General features: G+C 42.8%; 7 protein-coding genes across 10 annotated transcripts; 4 read left to right on the forward strand and 3 right to left on the reverse strand.

Moving 5' to 3' along the window:
- Positions 1-28: 28 nt before the first annotated feature.
- Positions 29-2,166, reverse strand: LOC128257298 (glycerol-3-phosphate phosphatase). Its single transcript, XM_052988255.1, has 2 exons — positions 1,897-2,166; positions 29-1,056 (listed from the first exon to the last, which is right to left on the reverse strand). The coding sequence occupies exons 1-2, from the start codon at positions 2,036-2,038 to the stop codon at positions 206-208; spliced, it is 993 nt and encodes a 330-aa protein (XP_052844215.1). The 5' UTR covers positions 2,039-2,166; the 3' UTR covers positions 29-205.
- Positions 2,167-2,461: 295 nt separating this feature from the next.
- On the reverse strand, positions 2,462-5,090 carry LOC128257567 (mediator of RNA polymerase II transcription subunit 19). The gene is made up of 3 exons (XM_052988628.1): positions 4,334-5,090; positions 3,547-3,661; positions 2,462-3,480 (listed from the first exon to the last, which is right to left on the reverse strand). The coding sequence occupies exons 1-3, from the start codon at positions 4,769-4,771 to the stop codon at positions 3,011-3,013; spliced, it is 1,023 nt and encodes a 340-aa protein (XP_052844588.1). The 5' UTR covers positions 4,772-5,090; the 3' UTR covers positions 2,462-3,010.
- Positions 5,091-5,919: 829 nt separating this feature from the next.
- Positions 5,920-8,384, forward strand: LOC128257507 (dihydrolipoyl dehydrogenase, mitochondrial). Its single transcript, XM_052988547.1, has 4 exons — positions 5,920-6,100; positions 6,412-6,939; positions 7,004-7,882; positions 8,080-8,384. Exons 1-4 carry the CDS (start codon positions 6,059-6,061, stop codon positions 8,143-8,145), a joined length of 1,515 nt encoding a protein of 504 aa, XP_052844507.1. The 5' UTR covers positions 5,920-6,058; the 3' UTR covers positions 8,146-8,384.
- Positions 8,385-8,693: 309 nt separating this feature from the next.
- On the forward strand, positions 8,694-11,337 carry LOC128257256 (tryptophan--tRNA ligase). 2 transcript variants are annotated; one of them, XM_052988200.1, is made up of 3 exons: positions 8,694-9,078; positions 9,141-9,568; positions 9,922-11,337. In XM_052988200.1, exons 1-3 carry the CDS (start codon positions 8,860-8,862, stop codon positions 11,267-11,269), a joined length of 1,995 nt encoding a protein of 664 aa, XP_052844160.1. In that variant the 5' UTR covers positions 8,694-8,859; the 3' UTR covers positions 11,270-11,337. The 2 variants fall into 2 exon arrangements, with proteins under 2 accessions (XP_052844160.1, XP_052844161.1); XM_052988201.1 differs by having other exon boundaries at positions 9,144-9,568.
- Positions 11,338-11,568: 231 nt separating this feature from the next.
- On the reverse strand, positions 11,569-16,612 carry LOC128257257 (cationic amino acid transporter 2). Of its 2 annotated transcripts, none has more exons than XM_052988203.1 (5): positions 16,354-16,612; positions 13,793-14,160; positions 13,435-13,695; positions 12,419-13,204; positions 11,569-12,217 (listed from the first exon to the last, which is right to left on the reverse strand). In XM_052988203.1, the coding sequence occupies exons 1-5, from the start codon at positions 16,386-16,388 to the stop codon at positions 11,766-11,768; spliced, it is 1,902 nt and encodes a 633-aa protein (XP_052844163.1). In that variant the 5' UTR covers positions 16,389-16,612; the 3' UTR covers positions 11,569-11,765. The 2 variants fall into 2 exon arrangements, with proteins under 2 accessions (XP_052844163.1, XP_052844164.1); XM_052988204.1 differs by lacking the exon at positions 16,354-16,612 and adding an exon at positions 14,879-15,120.
- Positions 15,281-19,235, forward strand: LOC128257258 (venom allergen 5-like). 2 transcript variants are annotated; one of them, XM_052988206.1, is made up of 3 exons: positions 15,281-16,254; positions 17,981-18,372; positions 18,429-19,234. In XM_052988206.1, the coding sequence occupies exons 2-3, from the start codon at positions 18,035-18,037 to the stop codon at positions 18,880-18,882; spliced, it is 792 nt and encodes a 263-aa protein (XP_052844166.1). In that variant the 5' UTR covers positions 15,281-16,254; positions 17,981-18,034; the 3' UTR covers positions 18,883-19,234. The 2 variants fall into 2 exon arrangements, with proteins under 2 accessions (XP_052844166.1, XP_052844165.1); XM_052988205.1 differs by lacking the exon at positions 15,281-16,254 and adding an exon at positions 17,778-17,831 and having other exon boundaries at positions 18,429-19,235.
- Positions 19,236-21,105: 1,870 nt separating this feature from the next.
- On the forward strand, positions 21,106-22,346 carry LOC128257385 (venom allergen 5-like). Its single transcript, XM_052988382.1, has 3 exons — positions 21,106-21,258; positions 21,319-21,710; positions 21,767-22,346. The coding sequence occupies exons 1-3, from the start codon at positions 21,106-21,108 to the stop codon at positions 22,218-22,220; spliced, it is 999 nt and encodes a 332-aa protein (XP_052844342.1). The 3' UTR covers positions 22,221-22,346.
- The last annotated feature ends 161 nt before the right edge of the window (positions 22,347-22,507 follow it).

The following is a 22,507-nucleotide window of genomic DNA, read 5'->3' on the forward strand; positions in this document are numbered from 1 at the left end:
CGTTGAGTCGGGCATATCGATTGAGTCGTTCGTCTGGCAAAATGATTCTCAATTTATTTAAATATTTTATTTTGTGGTATAAATTGTACTATACATTTTCGTTAGGTATTTATAATTTTTCCTGTCTATGGCCGGCGAAGGTAACTGCAATACAAACGCATGTCCGTACTACATACTGGCTATTGATTGGTGATCCGCATCTCAATCATTTCGAGCCCGCCAGGCTGTCCACTATCGATGGCAGAAGATCCCCCAACTTGGGCAGGTACACGTCTGGTATGAGCTTCTTGTCCTCGGGGTCCTGGCTCAGCTTCCACTGATCCACGTCCTTTAGCTGATGAATGCCGGAGCCCACGAGCAGGGTCTGGAACCCGCAATTGTAGCCGAGCAGGATGTCCGTATTGGCGCGATCGCCGATCATCAGGGTCCTCGAGGGATCGATCTTCTTCTGGCTGACCAACGATTCGCAAATCGCCGGGTTGGGCTTCCCGACCACTATGGGCTCCCGTTCCGCACAGGTTTGGATGGCCCGCACGAAGCTCCCGCTGCCGGGCACTATCATGTTGGGCATGGGGAAACGCTCATCCGTGTTGGTGGCCACGAACAGGCACTCCGGATCATTCAGGTACGAGGCAGCCTTCATCATCTTGGGAAAGCTAAAGTGCTCATCGAAGCCCACGACCACGGCCCCGATGTCCGTGTCCAGTTTTAAATGCTGCGCCATGAACTCGACCAGCGATCCCTGCATGGGTTCCGGCCCCACCTGGGTGTGCTTAATGCCCACGGCGTCCAGTTCCTTGGTGATGCCCTCGCTTCCGATCACGAATACCCGCTTGCTGAAGTTCCGACGCTTCAGGTACGCCGCTGTGGCATGGGCCGTGGATATAATGCCGTTCTCCTTGATGTCGAAGCCCAGTTCGACACCCTTCTTTAGAAGTTCCGAACGGGTCTTCGTCGAGTTGTTTGTGCAAAAGTAAATGGACTTTCCCATGGCCTTGAACTGGTTCATCACATCCGCCGAGCCTTCCAAAGCCTGGCCATAGATCCATAAGACACCTTTGTGTGGGAATAGTAATAACGGAAATCGGTTGATTGATCTTTCGGATAAACAAGTCTTGCCTATTTTCGACTATGTAAACTGACTATAGAAGTACGAATTCGACCATAACAAATACGTATGTACTAATCTAATATAAAAAAATAAAAACATGTTATCAAAAGTCGCTTATAATAATATTAACCTATCAACCAATTTAATGACAAGTAGCAAAAAAAATTTTTTTGTTGGAGAATAGACTTTTTTGTTTTTTAGAATTGCTTTCCTAAACTTATTTAAGCTCTCAAGTTCAGAATTAATTTTTCATTCTCGAGGGTATAAAGTTAATAACTCAATTTTTTTTTTGCCTAGTCAAGGTAAGTTTTTTAAAAACTTATGCAAAATAAGTTAGTCATAATGAAATAAAAAAAAACATCTCGTATAGAAGAATAGTTAAAATATTAAAAATGTATATAAAACTGTGATATAGGATTTGATTCAGCTTTTGTTGAAGTAAATTTTGTTATTCTGAAATACCAATGTTCGACAATAAAATTTTTAATTCTTTTACATGTCATTAAAATTTTCAAGTCATTTACTTTTCTTTCTGTGTAAAAACTCTAAGCTGACCTAATGATTTCAAAAATCCTATATGTAATTATGAGGGCATCCGAATGTCGACTTGCCAGTCATAAATGTCACGCATTTCACTCTTTGACATTGAAATTGGCGACTCAGCAAGAACACGACCGAATTTTGGTATACACATATGTATATTTATGTAACGCAACTTCCTAGAGGGGAATCCATCCATGACCGGGGAACACCCCACACACACACACCCATAGCAACCCACTTACCATCGCAATCGGTTATAACGGAGTCGAAACTCGACATCCACTCGTTCACCTTGGCGGAGGACAATTCCAGGAGATTGGTGCACGTCTGTTTGTACATGTTTAAAACTGCCTTTCGCGAACAGGTGGCGAAGTTACAACTCATTTATGGCTTTACAAATACGGCTAACTTTTATACATCACTTTTAATTTATTAATTGGCTCTCGATTGCGAGGAACTCCCTGAGAAATAAAGCAGCTGTTTTGGGGCCTGTAGAAGCTATGTTACTAGCTGTCAGATTTTGTTGAATCTGTTATGGGCCATGTTAAATTAACAGAGTACTTACAAGTGTTAAGCGCCAGCTTTGAAATCCCCTCCTCACAACAATAAAATAAAATATTAAGAGATATGTATAACAAACATACATATGTATATATTGTAAATATTATTCTATTTCCAAACTCCAATTGATTTAATTGGTTTGCTTTAAATATAATATATCATATATCGGACTCGTAGCATCACACGTATTACAAAATTGGAAAGCAATTTGTTTTTTCAATCCCCCATAACCACGAAACTCACACATTGATCATTTGTATGCTTGTTTATTGTTTTATGCGCCTAATCACTAAAATTAATTACTTATAGTACAGGCATTTTTATTTTGTTGAATCTCAGCTTTCTTTTGTGTTTTTAAACTTGCTGGAAGAACAAACCATTGCAGAAATATACTTGAAATACTGACCCTACAAATTACAAGGTTGGTGAGCAAAAAAAAGGTTGTGAGAAAGCGCTTTTGTGGAGGGGCAGGCAGGGTTTGGGTTTTTGTGGGGGGAAGAGCTGGAATCGAGAGCGAAAACGTTTTGCGTGCGTTTTGTACCATAACTTGCATTTAAATAAAATCTCATTAAGCTAGCGCGAAAAAAACGAACGAAAAATTGTTGGCTAATTACAGAAATAAACTATTTTACAGTTACAATAATCATAAATTAATAACTAGACACGAAACGTTATCGAGAAAATTGCATTTAGAGGACCGCCGCCGGTCCGTCTGCTGTTTTTTTGTGTCGCCATCTGGGGTGCGTCTGCTGATGAGAGGTAATGAGCCAAGTCTATTTTGCTAAAGGATCCTGCCTAGAACTGCGACATAAGCAGGCTGCCCCCGCCGCCGCCGCTCCCCACGCCCCCTCCTCCCCCTCCGCCGACTCCACCTCCCGGACCGCCGCTCGTGCCCAGCACAGATCCGAGGAGACTGCCGCTTGGCATCTGCTGCTGCTGCATGGGCATCTGCTGTTGCTGTTGCTGCATCTGCATGGACGAGGAGAAGCTGTTCATGCCGCCGACAACGCCGGGACCCATGCTGGCCCCAAGGCTGGACAGCCCGGGGCCAGGTCCTCCGGCCAGCGACCCCAGACTGGTGGCGGCCATGACACCCGCTGCTCCGCCCAAGCCCGCTCCTCCGGGCAGCAAACCTACGCCCGGCTCCGGGCTCTGGTTCTTCTTTTTGCGCTTCTTCTCCTTTTTACGCTTCTTGCGCTCCTTGTCGTCCTCGTGGCGCTTCTGCTTCTTGTGCTTCTTCTCGTAAGTCTCCAGGCCGGCCGAATCTGTAAGATTAGAATCATTTGGTTAGGCAAGGGTCAGGATTAGCCAGATATCAGCGGAAAACTCACCCAGCAATGTGGATTCCTGTCCCGTGGTAACGCCGTCTTTGTGTTTGTGCTTTTTATGTTTGTTTTTGTGTTTTCGCGCAGGTGTGACATATGTGGTACGATACTGTTCCGGCAGCTACAAGGAAATCGGAATCGGTTAAGTTAGCAAAGGTGCAAGTTTAAAACTTTTGACTTTGTAAAATGGCACGACACGAAAATCTAAAAAATATTAATGTTTTTGTAACTTATTTTTTGTTGTTAAACGTAAAATATGTTCTACAAACAAGGTGGATAAATCAAATTAAGTTTAAAAAAGTTAAGACTAAAAAAAATTGTAACAATACAAGCATTAAGTTAAAAACCTGATAACTGGTTTAATAAATTAATATTGCAAATTTTTAAAAACTATTTGTTTACAATAATATTTTAAGCGTAAAACTGACAAATGTATCTTTTTAATAGTAACAGCAACAACTTTAAAATTGTTTAAATACAATAACGCTGTTAATTTTAGTAACGCTGTTAAAAATTTAAAATTGTTTAAATACATTAACGCTGTTAATTTTAGTAACGCTGTAAAATTAAATTAGTTTTGAAATTTAAGACACGTATTTTTAGCAATGTAACCCAATAACTGTTACCAACTTTCAGGTTAAATCAAGATGCAAGAAAAATAGGTTTCAGAGATTAACTGGTAGAAAACTAATGCACAGATCATCCAAATGTACGATTTATCCAAAGCGGAGTAAGTAATTGTTTAGGACCTGTGCAAGTAAATTAGAAATAAAATCAAAAAAGGGGCACCAACCGGTCCGGGATGTAGGCGGAATCCGGCCAGCTGCACGGGTGTCAGCGGGAGGAGCTCCTTGCCGCCGATCGGCGGCTTCTCGATCACGCTCCGCAGCGTGCTGTTCTCGACAGGATGCGTGATGAGGTCGTTGATGCCGGGGATGTTCTGCAGAAACGAGGCCAGCGACTCCTTGAACTTCTTCTCCTTGAACTTGGTGAGTGTGTGGTGCAGTCCGTACTCGGTCATGAGATCCTTGTCGCCGGTCAGTTCCGCCTTGGCGGGCGGTTCCTTCATCGAGTAGAAGGGCCCGGTGTGGATGATCGTGGGCGTTTTGCCCAGTGAAATGGTCGTTTTCAAGGTACCTGAAGAGTCCTGGCGGGCGACCACGGGGGATCGTCCGCCGCCGTGGGGCGATGACTTCGGGGAGTCCATCATGTTGCCGTAGTTGCTCATCATCTTGGAAGTGGCGGAAATCAAGCGATTCTTGGCAATCTTGGCAGCCCACGCACACACTCGCACCGCGCACACAAACAGGCGCAGCAACAACAAGGCAAGGCCAGCAGAAGGTACGCCGTTCGCGACTCTCGGGCAACGCCGGCCAAGCTCACACTCTGCAAAATGCGCCGCGTTGGCCCGGCACTTCGGCGGACACTTTTCTGGTCGAATACTCAATGAACAATCTGTTCTTGTGGCGTTTTCTAACAGATTTCGGGGGCAAGTCTCGCCATCTTGTTGTGTCCGCGAACCAGTGTGACCGCATTGCGACAGCTAGCGAAAAACTGAGGCTACGGCGAAAACGCGACGCGAACGCTCCAAGAAAATACCAAAAGTATGCTGGAAAATACAGCAGTTGGCGCATATCACACAGAGCTGTATTGCATGTTATCGAATATTCATCGCATATAAAATATTTATTTTGTATGACTAAACAAATATTTTAAGTATATATGTATGGTATAAAAAAACAAATTAACAATAAGGGCTATTGCATATTTATAAATAGTAAAATTAAAATCAAATGAAATAAAACATCCTTACGGCAACTAAATTTTTTAAGAATTACAAAAAAAAAGTCAATTTCACCAAAGTCTCTTGCAAAGTCAATGGGCGTTGATGGATCAGCAATCAGTGATCAAGTTTGTTCTGCTGAACGCTTGTTTTGTTTGTTTTTTATTTATTTTTTGTTTGCATTCTGATTATTTTGTTTATTCTTATCGATATTTACACCATCGAGCGTTAAAATAGAACGCTACCTTTTCTTGATACATGATAGAAGAATTTTTGCAACATGATCAGCGATCATACGCGTTCAGCAGATCTATCGTAAGAAATCCATCAGTGATCAGTGATCATGTTGTTCTTTATAATTATGCTATTATTTAAATAAAATCAGGTTTAATAAATGTTGAGAGTGTGCTTATTTATTAATTTAGCGAACAATATATATTTACGTAAGCTGGCTGATGTTTAAAAATACGTTTATGTATATGTTTTCTAAACTTATTGCTTAACATCATATTAGATTAAAAAATAAATGCAGTTCTATAAAATACAATAGAGTAGAAATCTACTTAAACCTATCGACTAATCGATGGCCATCATATGACCACAATCGAATGCGATTCGCCAGCCCTGCGACCGCCCCGCTCTCCACAGCACTGAAAACAGTCGGAAAAACACATCAAATTAGTGTTGTGTTTGTAGTTAAATAACGATAATCCTCATAACTCGCCCACACCAGCCATGCAGTCCACGCTTCGTCATGTTGTGTCGGCAGTAGCCAAGGTAAAAATCGGACGATGCAGCAGAAACCCCAATCGCCTTTCGCCCCCGAAGTTATGCAATCTAACCTCACCGAGGGGGCCGCAAAATGGGCAGGAAAAGCCTGGAAAATGCATTGGTACCACCTGCAGTGCTCATATGATCGCAGTGGCTGAATCACTGGCGACTTGAAGGATTTGTTTGGCCCCGTTTTCAAGGTCGCTAATTGGGCCAATTATCAGCTGATATGCGGCCGGAGATTAGTGCTGACTGCGTGCGATTGGCGTGATGAACGATAAGGCCCCAAAACCTCTAGTAATGTCTTATCTTTCCAGACTCCTCTGCGCACCAATGCCGCCATTCTGGGTGCCCTCAACGCACGCTGCTACTCCAACACGCACGAGGCAGATATCGTGGTGATCGGCTCCGGACCTGGTGGCTATGTGGCCGCCATCAAGGCCGCCCAGATGGGCATGAAGACGGTCAGCGTGGAGAAGGAGGCCACTCTGGGCGGCACTTGCCTCAATGTCGGCTGCATTCCCTCAAAGGCACTGCTGAACAACTCCCACTACTACCACATGGCCCACTCCGGCGATCTGGAGAGCCGCGGCGTCAACGTCGGCAGCGTTAGCCTCGATCTGGAGAAGCTCATGGGTCAGAAGTCAAACGCAGTGAAGGCCCTGACCGGCGGCATTGCCATGCTCTTCAAGAAGAACAAGGTCACACAGCTGACGGGCTTCGGCAGCATTGTAAACCCCAACGAGGTGCAGGTCAAGAAGTCCGACGGCTCCACGGAGACGGTCAAGACCAAGAACATCCTCATCGCCACCGGCTCCGAGGTTACCCCATTCCCGGGCATCGAAGTGAGTGCGGAAAACTTGAAAAACAGCTGGAATACTTGTATTACCTTATCGTCATTCCTTAAAGATCGACGAGGAGGTGATTGTGAGCAGCACTGGCGCCCTGAAGCTGGCCAAAGTGCCCAAGCACATGGTTGTCATCGGCGCCGGCGTCATTGGTTTGGAGCTGGGCTCAGTGTGGTCACGTCTGGGCGCTGAGGTCACTGCCATCGAGTTCATGGACACGATCGGCGGCGTGGGCATCGACAACGAGGTCTCCAAGACCTTCCAGAAGGTGCTCACCAAGCAGGGCTTGAAGTTTAAGCTGGGCACCAAGGTGATGGCCGCTTCACGCAGCGGCGACAATGTCACCGTGTCGGTGGAGAACGCCAAGTCCGGCGAGAAGGAGGAGATCGAGTGCGACGCCCTGCTGGTCAGTGTGGGACGTCGTCCCTACACCGAGGGTCTGGGTTTGGAGGCTGTGGGCATTGTTAAGGACGACCGCGGCAGGATCCCCGTTAACGCCACTTTCCAGACGGTGGTGCCCAACATTTACGCCATTGGCGACTGCATCCACGGACCTATGCTGGCGCACAAGGCCGAGGATGAGGGTCTCATCACCATCGAGGGCATCAACGGCGGCCACGTCCACATCGACTACAACTGCGTGCCCAGTGTGGTCTACACGCATCCCGAGGTCGCGTGGGTGGGCAAGAGCGAGGAGCAGCTGAAGCAGGAGGGCGTTGCCTACAAGGTGGGCAAGTTTCCCTTCCTGGCTAACTCGCGTGCCAAGACCAACAACGAAACCGATGGTTTCGTCAAGGTTCTGGCCGACAGTGCCACCGACAAGATCCTGGGAACTCACATCATTGGACCTGGTGCCGGCGAGCTGATCAATGAGGCTGTGCTGGCCATGGAGTACGGAGCAGCAGCCGAGGACGTTGCCCGCGTCTGCCATGCGCATCCAGTGAGTGATCAACAATCAAACAACTTGCATAACTTAAAATTGACTTTTCCATTGTAGTAAAAGTTTAATAACTTTTACTTGAGGCTTCAATGAGCTTTAATATTCAGAAACGAAAAATGTTTAGTCTTGAGTGATGCAAGTTTTTGCCATAGCCAAGCATAAGCAGAGCTAATACATCTAATTGTTTTATTTTTCAGACCTGTTCCGAGGCCTTGCGCGAAGCAAACGTTGCGGCTGCATTCGGCAAACCCATCAATTTCTAAGCACTTCCCAATCCCTGCCAGCTTTTGGAGAATTTTGCACCGCGTTTTAAATCTTTGAAAAATCCCCCAAATCGAAAATTATCCTGACAGCCGAAAATGAAGTCTCCGCATATTTGTGACTCTCAATGTAGGAACTATAAAGTGGAAACTATAAATATTGGTAATGGCGCCAGGCGTTAATTGCAATGTAATATGTGTATTAAGCTAGAATAAATACAACACAGTTTGAAAACTCGAAACTCAAGGCGTTCAATAGAATTTTGGTTTTTGAATGTCTTAAAATGTTATAGTAACTACCAATAAAGCTAAAGAAAAGCCAGCTGAAGTTCTGAGGCTACTCATCACCGGTTAACAATTGTATTAATTAATTTATTTTTGAAACAAGGCATTTGAAAACAAAAAACAATCATTATTTTCTTTTAATTTCTGACCTGTTGATAATCATTTTTAAAACAGTAGCCAAAAAAAGCTATTTTTAGTTCACAAGAGATTCAGCGGAAAACTCTCCAGCTTGGCATCACTGTGAACAGCTGTCGCGCCGGTGTTTCGAAAACGATCCGGCAACGCTCGCCGAGCACTCAGTGTCAAAATTTCGGCCCGCTTGAATCAAACAAAATAGTTATTTTTCGGGCTTTAGTTCTCACATTTAGCACTGCATTATTCCCAACATTTTTTGCTTAAAGGTTTGGGGTACAAAATTCATAGCTCATTGCAATGTTCCGAGTTGGCAAGCTGACGGGCAGCCTGTCTGAGGTGGCCACAAAGGAAGCGGGACCGGTGCGTTTTCAGCGGCGCTGCATTCAGGCGAGGGGTGTTTTGCCGGGATTGGCTAGTAGAACTCCGGGAACGCTATCGGCGACGGCCCAGGTAACTGGTGGCAGCAAGCAGAAGTTCCAGCCCCAGTCCCAGACCATCGGCAGTGGTCCCGAGGAAGTGAGTCTATCGGTGGTCTTTGTTTACATAACACTCTACTTTACTTTGTTTTCCTATCCCAGCAGAACAGCCGCTGGCCAAGGAAGGTGTTCAGTGGCATCCAGCCCACGGGATCCCTGCACCTGGGTAACTATCTGGGCGCCGTGCGCAAGTGGGTGCAGCTGCAGAATGCCCGCGATGATGTCACCGTCTGCATCGTGGACCTGCACTCCATCACCATGCCCCACAATCCGCCCCTGCTGCGCGAAAACATCTTTACCATGGCCGCCACGCTGCTCGCCTGCGGCATCGATCCCGCCAAGAGCACACTCTTCGTCCAGTCCGCCGTCGCCGAGCACGCCGAGTTCAACTGGATCCTCAGCTCGATGACCACGATGCCGCGTCTGGCTCAACTGCCACAGTTCCGGGAGAAGTCCCGCCTGCTCAAAGATGTCCCACTGGGGTTGTACGTCTATCCGGTCCTCCAAGCAGCCGATATTATGCTGTACAAGTAAGTTTATATACCCCCCGCGATAGATTTTTGGGGATCCACAGTATGTGGATGAATAAATATTTTCAATTCTACGGCTATATATAGTAGTCTCCTTTGCACACACTCTTGGTGTACATCGTCACTACATGTACTTTCGTCAATAGTGATGTTTTTAATGTAAAATTTTAATGCTTAATGCATTATCTAACTATCTAGTTATTAAAGAAACTTTTTGACAGAAGTTTTGAAGTTGTTGATCTAATCACTAGATTCTAATGTCAAATACACATTTTATGTTTACTGATTATTAATATTATTATTGTTGTGTAACTTATATTGATAACCTGACTTTCTTTCAATTTCTTTCTGAGGGCCACCCATGTTCCTGTGGGAGCTGATCAGATACAGCACATCCAGCTGGCGCAGCACTTGGCCAAAACCTACAACGGTCGCTATGGCGAGACCTTCCCTGTGTGCCATGCTATCGTCGAGGATGGAGACGCCTCCCGGGTGCTGTCCCTTCGAGATCCATCCAAAAAGATGTCAAAGTCGGAAGCAAATCCGAAAGCCACCATAAATCTGTGCGATTCGCCTGAGCTGATCACGCAGAAGATAAAAAAAGCAGTCACAGATTTCACCTCGGACATCACCTACAATCCTGGCAAGCGAGCCGGCGTGAGCAACCTGGTCAACATCCATTCTCAGGTCACCGGGCAGTCGATTGAGTCGGTGGTGGACGAGGCCGCCACCCTGGACACGGCCAAGTACAAAGACCGTGTAGCGGAGGCCGTGGTCGAGCACTTGCGTCCGATACGGGAGCAGATCCTGCATCACATGACCAGGCGCAACGAGATGGTGTACTTGCTGGAGGTTGGAGCGGAAAAGGCACGTCAGCAGGCACAACAGACGATGAGCGATGTGAAGCAGCGTCTGGGACTGGGCACCAGTGTCAATATACCGGCTGCGGTGCAAGTGGCACCGCTTCTGCCCGCACCTGAGGTTCCCAAGATTTCGGCCAGCAGGCAAATGTCCAAGGACTTCGACGGCAATGTCCACGAGCGCCACGAGCGAATGTACGGCTTCGGAGATCAGCCAAGCGGTGGCGCTGGGAAGTCGCCCACCGGAGAACTGGCGGAGATGTCTCAGGCGACCATGCCGCGAGTGTCCCGTCGTCCGCCGGTCGTGCCCGCCCAGTCCCTGCGCGTGGAGAAGCAACTGGGCAGCTCCCGGACACGTCACGTCTTCCAGATGGACACCTGCAATGCCCCTCACATCGGCTTCAAGCCGCCACCGGGATTTTCTCCCAACTTAGTCACAGGCGGACTGGCAAAAAGCAAGCGCCCGACAGTAAAACCCGTTTCCGGCAGCATGGGATTCGGGCAGCACGCGCAGGGGGGCTTGTCCAATCACAGCCAGAACGTTAACCCCAGTGCAGTGTCCACAATTGCACGTGAAGTGAATGCCGCCAAGAAGCAGGAATTCACCTGCAACCCTGCCTTCTACGCATCTGCCCTTGACTCGCATCAGAGTTCGAATCGCTCCAGCGAAAAGAGCTCCTCCAGGGCGACAGACAGTGATTTTATTATTGTTGCTAATGATGAGGAGGAACAGGCTTCCTCCGAGGAGCAACGCGAGGAGGCTGAAGAGGAGGAGGCCGTGGAGCGGGAAAGGGACAGCAGCGAGCGCAAAGCCACCGAAGCTACCAAAGTCGAAATATAACTCTTGGAAACATTGCAATTGTTATTAGTGTAGTAGAAGTATACTTAGATAACAACATTTCTGTCAAATCTGTCGTTTTTATGAAAGTAGTCAAGCGTCTAACGAAGAAAATAGTCCATATTTAAAGAATATGTCAGCGACATTATAATTATTTTAAATCCAAAAATTGACGAACCAAAATCAAGTGACATGTGAAACGGAAATACAGTTGATCCTACGATTGTTGTTAAATTTACATTTATATATTGTAAGTGCTAGTTTACTTTCAAAAAATTATAAACAAATCCAGAAGATCAAAATTAGCATAAGAATATCGTGTTTATTGCTTTCAGCTAACTTATTGTACTTTTTGTAGTTTTTGGTTTCCTATTTTACGATATGGGGCTAAGTGCATGTGTAAATTACATAGGTGAGTATATGGATGATGAATTACATAGGTGACTATGTAGCCAAAAAATAAATCGCATGTTCAGTGTAAATAAATATCAGTGTGCAATTAGGATGTACTGTGCATCAATATCAGCGGCACCTCGTTGCTGTACTTGGAGTTCTCCTGGCCGCCCAACAACGCCGAGTTGCTGCAGTCCCTCATCATGGCAATGGAGTTGTTGCGCTGCTCCCGCTGCCTCAGTCGACTGTGACGGATGCCGTAGGAAAGAAAGATGGCCAGTCCGATGGCAATCCAAATGCTGAAGCGCACCCAGGTGAGGATGTCCAGCTTGACCATCAGGTAGATATTGATCAGTATGGAGATGCCCGGTAGCCAGGGCACCAGCGGCACCTTGAACGACAGCTTCACCCCCGAGGTTGGCTGGCGCGAGATGATCAGCAGCAGCACTACCAGGGGTATGGTGCCCAGCACCAGCTTAATGCCATCGAAAGACGTCACGTTCGCCAGATCCTCCTCGAACTTGGTCAGAATCTGCGAGAAGACCATGCACCAAAGAGCTGAAAATTAAGAGGTTTCATTAGATCTGGATTTCATGCGGTTGAATTTTAAAACCTTTTATTATTTGAAACAATTTTTGCTATAAAATTAAAATATAGTACCAAATGAATTATTAAATATCATTAAATAATGCTGTTCTTGACATTAGGTCAGTAAAATGGTTACATTAATAAGTCTAAGATTAATTGCATGACACTTACAGAACAGAGTCACACTGTAGGTGACGATCCTTGAAGTCTGCTTGGTGGGTACCGCCTGGCCATTAAGGTTGAAGATCCGCCTCCAGAGGGCACAGGGCCGATCCTGCTCCAGACTCATGGCACGTCCGTTGCCCACGATGCGGCTTTCCCGACGATCGTCCACCTCGTAGCGCAGCATGAGGACGCAACTGGCCACCATGGAGTAGGCCAGCAGGGTGCCGATGGACATCATGTTCACCAGCTGGCTGAGATTAAAAACGGCCGCCAGGATGCCCGTCAGCAGACCCGTGATCATGGTTCCCTTGAACGGAGTCTTGTACTTTTCACTGATGTCCCCGAGGAACTTGAACAGCAATCCATCGTTGGACATGGCGAACACGATTCTTGGCAGTGGGAACATGGCTCCCATCATGCTGGAGCACAGTCCAAACATTGCTCCAATGCTGACCACATACTCGGCCACATGCCAGCCATTTATGCGGAACACATGGGGTAGCGGGGCCTTCTCGTCCTGTTCAAAGTAGGGCAGCATCATGGTCAGCACAGTGGACACTCCAAAGTAGGCCAGGAATATCATGGCCAGGGAGACGATCACAGCGAATGGAATGGACTTCTTGGGGTTCTTGGCTTCCTCGCCAGCAGTGGCTATGCAGTCGAACCCAATGAACCCGTAGAAACAAACTGCGGCTCCCTTGATGATGCCCGAAACTCCGTAGGGCATGAAGCCACCGTTGCCATAGCCCTCAGGGACCTCCGATTTTGGAATGGACCAGTTGCTGCTGGAAACTGAAGAAAAGGTGTTATTAATTGATAAGTTAAAAAAAACTAAACAATTTCTAATCATATAAATGGTGATCAACAATTTTACTTTAGATTTCAACAAAATTATAAATACACGTTTTGTAATTGCAATAATTAACATTTCTTTAAATTGTATGTCCTCTAATATAAAAATAGTTGATAAATAGGAATTATATTTTTCGCACAGTTTACTTCACTTGTCAGAAAAAACTCACCTTTAAAGAGTCCTGCGATGATCACGAACAGCACCACTCCCAGATTCAGCATGGTGAAGACATTGTTCACCCTGGTGGACTCCTTGGCTCCCACGGCAATGCCCAGGGAGAAGAGTATGGTCACCACAAAGGCGAACAGATCCGGATAGGCCCCCATCCCATCGATGTTGATGGGCAAGTGGGTGCCCAGGAAGCTGCTCATCGGATTGCCGCACAACTGGTCGAGATAGGTGCTTAAACCCTTGACGACACTGGCGGAGCCTAGCGGAAAGCGAAATGGGAATCAGAATCAGAATCAGAATTTGTGGGCAATTAAATCAAATCAATCAGACGGCGGCGCCTCTAATTGAAAACTTACCAATTGCGTATTCGAGAATGAGATTCCAGCCGATGAGGAAAGCGATAAACTCGCCAATGGTCACATAGCTGTAGATGTACGCCGATCCTGCCTTCGGAACCCGGGCTCCGAACTCCGCATAGCATAGGCCGGCGAAGATCGAGGCGATGGCAGCGATGAGGAAGCTTACGACCACCGCAGGACCAGCATACTGCTTGGACACTTCGCCGGCGAGGACGTACACACCCACGCCCAAGGTCGACCCAATACCCAGGGCAGTGAGATCAAAGGCGGACAAGACCTTGGCCAATTTGGATTCATTCGAGTCCTCCAGGGGCTTCTTGCGTGTGAGCACGCGAAACGCATTCGTCACGCTCCAACTGGGCATTCTGGAAAAAAGATTGTTAAACCATTATTATAATGGGCAAGTATGCAATTGAAGCTAAGGGCTTCTGCTGAGCCGTGCAATATATTTATAATCCGCCGTACTCGATGTTTACAGAACCGACATATTAACACGTTCGCAATTTGTGGAAAGTGCCTGTGGTGGTATAGGTGGGTCAAGAAATGGTGCGGAGTTGCGTTTATGGGTCGGCCATAAGAAAATTAGTGGGCGTCCGTTAATGTGCGAATGTAGACAACGGTTTTACGACCGCCAAGTCGCGTCAAAGCTGATCTAAATTGGAGTCTTGTGATCATCGCGATTTATCTCCGATGACTAAGAGGGGAAATCTCCATACTAACATCTTCCAAAGTGCGGTGTCTAAGCTAAAACAACGCTCGAAATAATCTATTAATTATAGATTTTACAGATTTATTTAAATAAATAACTTAAGATTTTAAAAGTGTATTGAAATTATTAGTTTTTTACCCATGTCTACCGATTTTTATGTAAACATATTGTATTTACTTTTGGGATGTCTCTTGTAGCTCTGGACAAGTAAAAAAATGATTAAAATTGGCAGAATGGAAAAAAAAAATTAAAAGGATATTCTTTTCATGATTAAACCCAAGCAATGAAAAATTGTGACTTACTAAGTTGAAATCATTTAATATTGACTTTTTTATTTTTGTATACAATAAGCTGCTTCGTGCTTTATTGCTTACCTGCTGTCTTTTTAAATCGAATCCTTTCTCAACTCTTCAACTGATCACTTATTAGTTTGTCGTCGTAATCGCACTTTAATAAATATCACAAACTGCAATCCATATTTGATTGGCAAGGGTGGAATCGAGTTTCAAAAAATTTGAGGGCAAAATTGACGACTGTATATGTATCTGGACGCCACTTAATTGAGTTTGGGTATCGGAATTCGCTATTTGAAATTTGATCGAGTTGCGTATAGCGACAGAAAGCGTTCCACTTATTTCTGAGCGTACGCCGTGCACGCCAGTGCCATTAAATAGTGAATCGGTTCTACGGCTCCGGGGGATCGTGGTGAGTTCAAGTCGAACTGAAGCTTTCGCATCCTCAGGTCGGACACGAACGAGGTGGAATCACGCCTCTGACGCTGACAACGCTAATTGGTAACCAACCTCCTCCTCCGTCCCCACCAGAAATTATAGCATGGATATTGTATATTCCCGAATGCATACCCCGGGTGGGAACTCTCGGTTTTACCGGATGACTAGGCAGGTCGATGGGCCAAGTTTACCACATGCCCTAATGAATTGTCGCGTTCGATTAGCGGTTCAAATAGTTGACACTTTTGACGTTGTTAAACAAAAAGGTAAGTAGCTAAGCAGTTGCATCCTGCACAATTAATGCATAACTTTCGCATTCGATCAGTGAAAAATAAATAATACGTTGTCCAACTATTTCATGGTATATACCCATTTTCTATATATCTTATTTAACCAAAAGAAAAAAGTACATTTTCTAACAACTTTCAAAAAAGAGAATACATGTTTATGGAACTAGTTTGTTTCTTGTTTTGTTTCTTATAATCCGTTATTATATTGATTAAAATTTTTATGATGTTGATAAAAGTTTTTTTTCTCGTGTTTGGAAATAATTTTGTTTTTTTATTACCATGTATAGTTTCTTCGCTGGAAATAGTTCACTTACAAACAACTGGAAACATTTATCTTGTGTCTTGGGAAACCATATGGAGATAAGGCACTCAGAACTCAGCAGCTTTGTGTTGCGTTTTTAATAGTCTTATAATGAAAAAATTATTTTAGAACAGAAACCGTATTTAATAAAATTAAAAATTCGTTTCATTTCGTGGAAGGTCCCGCTTAGCTTAGTCTGACTGACAAATGAAGAAAAAGCAGCACAGTGTAAAAATAGTTTCTCCTTGCAGAGCATTTTTCAGTTGGCGTGATGAAAGCCCCTGAATTGTTTTGATTTCATACGGCACTACTAATTTTGCTTTGTTTGAGCTTTCCATTGGCATGGACGCGTGGAGTTTTGGCCATTGTTTATACGCAGCTCAGCTGATACAAGCTGTTAGCTGCTATTCGCGTCGTGTGTCCGAAAGGTGGGTGCTAAACCGTGGCTAAAATTAGCCACCGTGTTTGATTGCATTTAACGCTAATTTTAGACACTTGTTGCATGCGTGTTCTTTACATCCACTCACCCATAGTACTCGGCGAACTCCTCCATTGCTGTCATCCGAATCGATTTGATTAAATTCAATTAATACCGAGCCGCTCATCAATATGCGGCCGCTTTCCGCTCTTCACATAACCGTTCTGCCGCAAACCATGTGTTTTGGTCTCTTCACAACCGGCCATAAAATCACAATTCCACGCAACACATTGCAGCTGCCGCTCTCCCTATTCGCCCAACACTCTCCCATATTCCATGGGCGTAGCCATCAGGGATTTGCACCACATATTGTACTTCTACATTAAATGTACCTATGATTTTCCAATATTTTCTATATTTATGGTATGTCAAAGAGACCCTACTTTTTGAAAACCAAGTAAAACGTTGTTTGTTCCATAGAACTTGTACTTGTTGCATTTCATTATATCTATGTGTTTTAGTATATAATTTAGAAAAAGCATTTCAAAAATATTTAAAATTTGTCTGTTTCTTTAAAATCTTGTTAGACACAAAAATGTATTCTACGAGTATAACTAAATTTAAGAAAAAAATTATTTCACTATATAAGTTGGTTAAACGTTTTGGCAAGAAAACCAAAATCGCAGACATGGTTATATAAAAAATATTTTTTCTGATCATCGTTTGTCATCTCAATAAATTTATATAAATATTTAGCTTCTCATGATCCACAGGGCCAAGAATCCCCGCCTACGTCCATGTTAGCCTCCCATTATTTTCTCGTGAAACGTGAGAGAAACCGGGTAGTCGACTTCTGTGCATCTCCATGAACTAGATATGCTGGTGATATTTAAATAGGCAACACGGTGGACTGGCAACCCTGATTTAGCCGGTAAAAAGAACTTCTCTCTCACTTTGTTTCTTTTTCAGCCTTTGTTGTTGTGCTTATTTCATAGCTACTTTTATTTCATCAGCCGTCAGTTCAACCCTTAACAAAATATCTTCAAATGTTTTACCATGGGGATATTGTTTTTTAGACAAAGAAAATTAGGACAGAAACACCTTTTTTATATATTAATTTATTTTGATTTTCAAGTGCTAATCAGTAAAGAGCAACGATTCTGTTGATTGAATGAATCATGTGCCTTATATGTGGGCTCGAATTTTTGTTGTTTTTGGGGCAGTGGTTCAAATATACTTTTAATTAGTTCCGATTGCACTATCGTACAAACAAATTTAGAACACGGGAATTATATTGATTGTTTTATAAAGTTTAAGTATACCCCTATGTAAAAGTTTATTTTTATTTATTTATTATCTCAATCAAATTTTTTTACGCTTTTTAAGGTAATTATTTTTTTTAGTTCTATTTAGATAGCTTTCGTTTCTTCATTCTTCGACCTAACAATATACAAATTAAAATTTAATATTCGATGCTAATTTTATTACCGAGCTGTGATTCATGCGGTTAGTTCCAAGGGAAACATGAAGTTGTTAGGTTGCCTTTCCGCTTTACCCGGATTGCTGCTTTTTTCCAGCATGGGCATAGTAAACCTACTTCCAAAAACAGACTATTGCAAGTTAAAAAACTGTCCAGCTGACAAGAAACTTCCACATATTGCATGCAATAATAAGAAAGTATGCGAATATAGTTTTCATTTAATATACAACAAATTTTTGTTGGTTTTAATTTGCAGGACTGGTCGTCACAGTGTGGACAAAACCCACAAATCGTCCCTATACCCAACACCATGAGGACGTTGATTTTGAACAATCACAACACTTATCGCGATTTAGTGGCCGGAACCAAATTTCACAGACTACCCACTGCAGGTCGTATGCTCAAAATGATGTGGGACAGCGATCTGGCTTACTTGGCGGAACTCCTGGTGAAGCGCTGCGATCTCCACCCCACTGATCACTGCATATCCACGGAGTTGTTTTCTGCCCCGGGCTACCATGCGGTCTACAACAAGTTCAAGAAGAACGAGGATGCTTTCAGGATAGTTAGATCCCAGCTGAATAGCTGGTACGATCAGTATAAACACGTTTCTGCAGCCAGCCTACTAGATGGGTTGTCCAATAATAAGTGAGTCGTGTGATTCATCCGTGTTGAGTGTCCTGAACAACATATTCTCGTTTCAGATCGGAAATTGGACACTTCCTGAGAATGATGGTGGGCCCCAGTAACCGTATAGGCTGTGCCATGGCCAGGCTCGAGAAAGATGGGTGGAACCACCAATGGCTCGGATGCCTCTACAGCTGTTCACCAAAGAAAAACTCTCTACTCTACGAGTATTCTATCAATCCCGGAATGTTTTGCACCACCGGGGTTGATGGCGAATTTCAACATCTTTGCAACGAAACGGAGCCTGTCGAAGATTGCAAAAGTTCCGACCAATTCAAGGTGGTCATTACCAATGACACTGCATCCTATATAAGGAGCATGATGAAAGGAAAACCACAATCCAGGAGTGTTCTGTGTGGTTTCTGTGCTCTCTGTTGCGAGTGGTGGGATTGGGCAAAAGGCAGCTGGGGACTGGTTCAGAAAACCTGGGGTGTCATTCAGGGTGGCAGCGGCGGTGCTGAAGAGGAATGAAATTTACCCTTTTTTTTTGCATTTTACCATTTAAAGGTATTTGCCAAAATTAAAAACCACATGTGTAGAATAAAATAATGGCATAACCAATTCTAATGTTTTATCCACACACTGAAGTAAGAAACTTTCATTACACTTCCTTTTTATTTCGCATATGAATATTAATATTGCAAGACATTGCAAGACATTGGAATTGAACGAATACTTATTGGGGTCTGAAAGCATGGGTTCAATTTAAGGTTGAGGTAGTTTGATTTGGATGGCCGTTGTTATTAAAGCAATTATATATAAAATACTTTAAATGTGGTTTGATTAACTATTTCTTAAAGATATGTCTTTATATAATTAATTCGTAGAGTAAAAGGGTATATTGTATTCGTTGAAAAGTATGCAGCGTTTCCGACCATATAAATTATATATATTCTTGATCAGGATCAATGGCCGAGTCGTTCTAACCAAATCTGTCTGCCAGTCCGTATATATGAACGTCGAGATCTAGAAAGTTATAAAATTTACAGATTAGGATTTAAAATGTAGAATCTCAAATTAGGCAACGCCCACTTCAACGAATCATAAAAAAAATTGAAATTAAAGTTTTAAGTTCTGGCCGTTTCCTAGTGCTAGCCTTCGTTTCTTGATTCTTTGTCTCAGGCGAAAATTAACTTAAAAAGACAACAGAAAAATATTCAGTCACACTTGATTATATTGAACCGAGCCTAACATAACATTTGTAACAAAATAAGAAACCACTAGGGGATTTGCAAAACATTTTGTACCTCTATTAAAAATGTACCTATGATTTTCTAATATTTTCTATATTTGTAGTATGAAAACCAAGTAAAAACGTTTTTTGTTCCACCGAACTTGTATTTTAAAAATATTAAACTTTTTTAAGTACGTTTTAATCGAATTGGTTAAAAGGACTTAATAACTCTTTACAAAAAAATGTATTCATTATATCTACGTATTTTATTATATAATTATAAAAAGCATTTTAAAAATAATTAAAATGTGTTTGTTTCTTTAAAATCTTGTTAGACATAAAAAAATGTATTCTATATCTAAATATTTAAAAAGAAATTATTTCACTATCTAAATTGGTTAAGCGTTTTGAAAAGAAAATCAAAATAAAATGTTATTAACATTGTACGCAGACAAGGTTATTTAAAAAACTATTTTTCTTATCATCGTTTGTCATCTTAATAAATTTATATAAATATTTAGCTTTATGATCCAAAGGGCCAACATCACCCGCCTACGTCCATGTTCACCTCCCATTATTTTCTCGTGAAACGTGAGAGAAACCGGGTAGTCGACTTCTGTGCATCTCCATGAACTAGATATGCTGGCGATATTTAAATAGGCAACACGGTGGACTGGCAACCCTGCTTTAGCCGGTAAAAAGAACTTCTCTCTCACTTTGTCTTCTTTTCAGCCTCTGTTGTTGTGCTTATTTCATAGCTACTTTTATTTCATCAGCCGTCAGTTCAACCCTTAACAAAATATCTTCAAATGTTTTACCATGGGGATATTGTTTTTTAGACAAAGAAAATTAGGACAGAAAAACCTTTTTTTATATACTTAATAAAAAAAAATGTATCTTGACCAAAAAATATTTATAATATATTGGCATCCTTTTTTTAGTTGTTTAATACATGTTTATATGTACAAAGAATTGTATAAATTATAGAATTCATAAAAAAGCTTTACTTATTGCTTTTAAACATTAAAAAGTAATTAAACTGAAATTAAAATTAAAGAACTTAATATCTTCGGCGAAATTTAAGTGAAGACCAAGCAAAAAGTAATCACATACACTAATTAGCGTCACATTTTCAAGTGCTAATCAGTAATAAGCAACGATTCTGTTGATTGAATGAATCATGTGCCTCATAAGTGGGCTCGAATTTGGATTGTTGTTTTTGGGGCAGTAGTTCAAATATACTTTTAATTAGTTCCGATTGCACAAGCGAACAAACAAATTTAGAACACGAGATTCTTTTTAACTCCTTTATAAAGATTAAGATATACAAACAATTTTTTTACACTTTTTAAGGTATTTATTTAATCAGTTCTATTTAGCTTGCTTTCGTTTCTTCATTTTTCGTCCTACCAAAAAAAATGGTTCAGTTACACTTTTAATATACAAATTTAATATTCGAAGCTAATTTTAATTTTTTTTAATACCGTGCATTGACTCATGCGGTTAGTTCCAAGGGAAACATGAAGTTGTTAAGTTGCCTTTCCATTTTACCCGGATTGCTGCTTTTCTCCAGCATGGGCATAGTAAACCTGCTTCCAGAAACGGACTATTGCAAGTTAAAAAACTGTCCAGCTGACAAGAAACTACCACATATTGCATGCAATAATAAGAAAGTATGCGAATATAGTTTTCATTTAATGTACAACAAATTTTAGTTGGTTTCTAACTTTCAGGACTGGTCGTCACAGTGTGGAAAAAACCCACAAATCGTTCCTATACCCAACACCATAAGGACGTTGATTTTGAACAATCACAACACTTATCGCGATTTAGTGGCCGGAACCAAATTCCACAGACTACCCACTGCAGGTCGTATGCTCAAAATGATGTGGGACACCGATCTGGCTTACTTGGCGGAACTCCTGGTGAAGCGCTGCGATCTCCAGCCCACAGATCACTGTATATCCACGGAGTTGTTTTCCGCCCCGGGCTACCATGCGGTCTACAACAAGTTCAAGAAGAACGAGGATGCTTTCAGGATAGTTAGATCCCAGCTGAATAGCTGGTACGATCAGTATAAACACGTTTCTGCAGCCAGCCTACTAGACGGGTTGTCCAATAATAAGTGAGTCGTGTGTATCATCTGTGTTGTGTGTCCTGATCAACATATTCTCGTTTCAGATCGGAAATTGGACACTTCCTGAGAATGATGGTGGGCCCCAGTAACCGTATAGGCTGTGCCATGGCCAGGCTCGAGAAAGATGGGTGGAACCACCAATGGCTCGGATGCCTCTACAGCTGTTCACCAAAGAAAAACTCTCTACTCTACGAGTATTCTATCAATCCCGGAATGTTTTGCACCACCGGGGTTGATGGCAAATTTCAACATCTTTGCAACGAAACGGAGCCTGTCGAAGATTGCAAAAGTTCCGACCAATTCAAGGTGGTCATTACCAATGACACTGCATCCTATATAAGGAGCATGATGAAAAGAAAACCACAATCCAGGAGTATTCTATGTGGTTTCTGTGCTCTCTGTTGTGAGTGGTGGGATTGGGCAAAAGGCACCTGGGGACTGGTTCAGAAAACCTGGAGTGTCATTCAAGCTGGCAGCGGCGGTGATGAAGAGGAATGAAATTTACACTTTTTTCGTCTTTTACCATTTAAAGGTAAAAGAAAGGTAGAAAGGTAGAATAAAATAATGCCATAACAAATTTTAATGTTTTAAGCACACACTGAAATAAGAAACTTACACTACACTTCCTTTTTATTTCGCATAATAATGTTAATATTGCAAGACATTGGAATAGAGCAAATAGTTATTGGGGTCTGAAAGCATGGGTACAATTTAAGGTTCAATTTATGTAATTAAAGCAATGATTCAAGTATACTTTTAATTAGGTTTGATTAAATAGTTCTTAA

This window comes from Drosophila gunungcola (assembly GCF_025200985.1).
Source record: "Drosophila gunungcola strain Sukarami chromosome 3L unlocalized genomic scaffold, Dgunungcola_SK_2 000002F, whole genome shotgun sequence".
Lineage (NCBI taxonomy): Eukaryota > Metazoa > Arthropoda > Insecta > Diptera > Drosophilidae > Drosophila > Drosophila gunungcola.

Excerpts from the sequence above, each read along its gene's own strand:
- LOC128257256 (XM_052988200.1), top strand. The coding sequence starts at position 8,860 with ATGTTCCGAGTTGGCAAGCTGACGGGCAGCCTGTCTGAGGTGGCCACA. Across the intron at positions 9,079-9,140 it reads TCGGCAGTGGTCCCGAGGAA|CAGAACAGCCGCTGGCCAAG; the intron begins GTGAGTCTATCG and ends TTCCTATCCCAG. Across the intron at positions 9,569-9,921 it reads GCCGATATTATGCTGTACAA|GGCCACCCATGTTCCTGTGG; the intron begins GTAAGTTTATAT and ends TTTCTTTCTGAG.
- LOC128257507 (XM_052988547.1), top strand. The coding sequence starts at position 6,059 with ATGCAGTCCACGCTTCGTCATGTTGTGTCGGCAGTAGCCAAG. Across the intron at positions 6,101-6,411 it reads TTGTGTCGGCAGTAGCCAAG|ACTCCTCTGCGCACCAATGC; the intron begins GTAAAAATCGGA and ends TTATCTTTCCAG. Across the intron at positions 6,940-7,003 it reads CCCCATTCCCGGGCATCGAA|ATCGACGAGGAGGTGATTGT; the intron begins GTGAGTGCGGAA and ends CATTCCTTAAAG.
- LOC128257298 (XM_052988255.1), bottom strand. The coding sequence starts at position 2,038 with ATGAGTTGTAACTTCGCCACCTGTTCGCGAAAGGCAGTTTTAAACATG. Across the intron at positions 1,057-1,896 it reads CGTTATAACCGATTGCGATG|GTGTCTTATGGATCTATGGC; the intron begins GTAAGTGGGTTG and ends TCCCACACAAAG.
- LOC128257258 (XM_052988205.1), top strand. Across the intron at positions 18,373-18,428 it reads GATGGGTTGTCCAATAATAA|ATCGGAAATTGGACACTTCC; the intron begins GTGAGTCGTGTG and ends TTCTCGTTTCAG.
- LOC128257567 (XM_052988628.1), bottom strand. The coding sequence starts at position 4,771 with ATGATGAGCAACTACGGCAACATGATGGACTCCCCGAAGTCATCGCCC. Across the intron at positions 3,662-4,333 it reads TCCGCCTACATCCCGGACCG|CTGCCGGAACAGTATCGTAC; the intron begins GTTGGTGCCCCT and ends ATTTCCTTGTAG. Across the intron at positions 3,481-3,546 it reads ACAGGAATCCACATTGCTGG|ATTCGGCCGGCCTGGAGACT; the intron begins GTGAGTTTTCCG and ends CTAATCTTACAG.
- LOC128257257 (XM_052988203.1), bottom strand. The coding sequence starts at position 16,388 with ATGACAGCAATGGAGGAGTTCGCCGAGTACTATGG. Across the intron at positions 14,161-16,353 it reads GAGTTCGCCGAGTACTATGG|AATGCCCAGTTGGAGCGTGA; the intron begins GTGAGTGGATGT and ends TCTTTTTTCCAG. Across the intron at positions 12,218-12,418 it reads CTACAGTGTGACTCTGTTCT|CTCTTTGGTGCATGGTCTTC; the intron begins GTAAGTGTCATG and ends CTTAATTTTCAG.
- LOC128257385 (XM_052988382.1), top strand. The coding sequence starts at position 21,106 with ATGAAGTTGTTAAGTTGCCTTTCCATTTTACCCGGATTGCTGCTTTTC. Across the intron at positions 21,259-21,318 it reads TTGCATGCAATAATAAGAAA|GACTGGTCGTCACAGTGTGG; the intron begins GTATGCGAATAT and ends TCTAACTTTCAG. Across the intron at positions 21,711-21,766 it reads GACGGGTTGTCCAATAATAA|ATCGGAAATTGGACACTTCC; the intron begins GTGAGTCGTGTG and ends TTCTCGTTTCAG.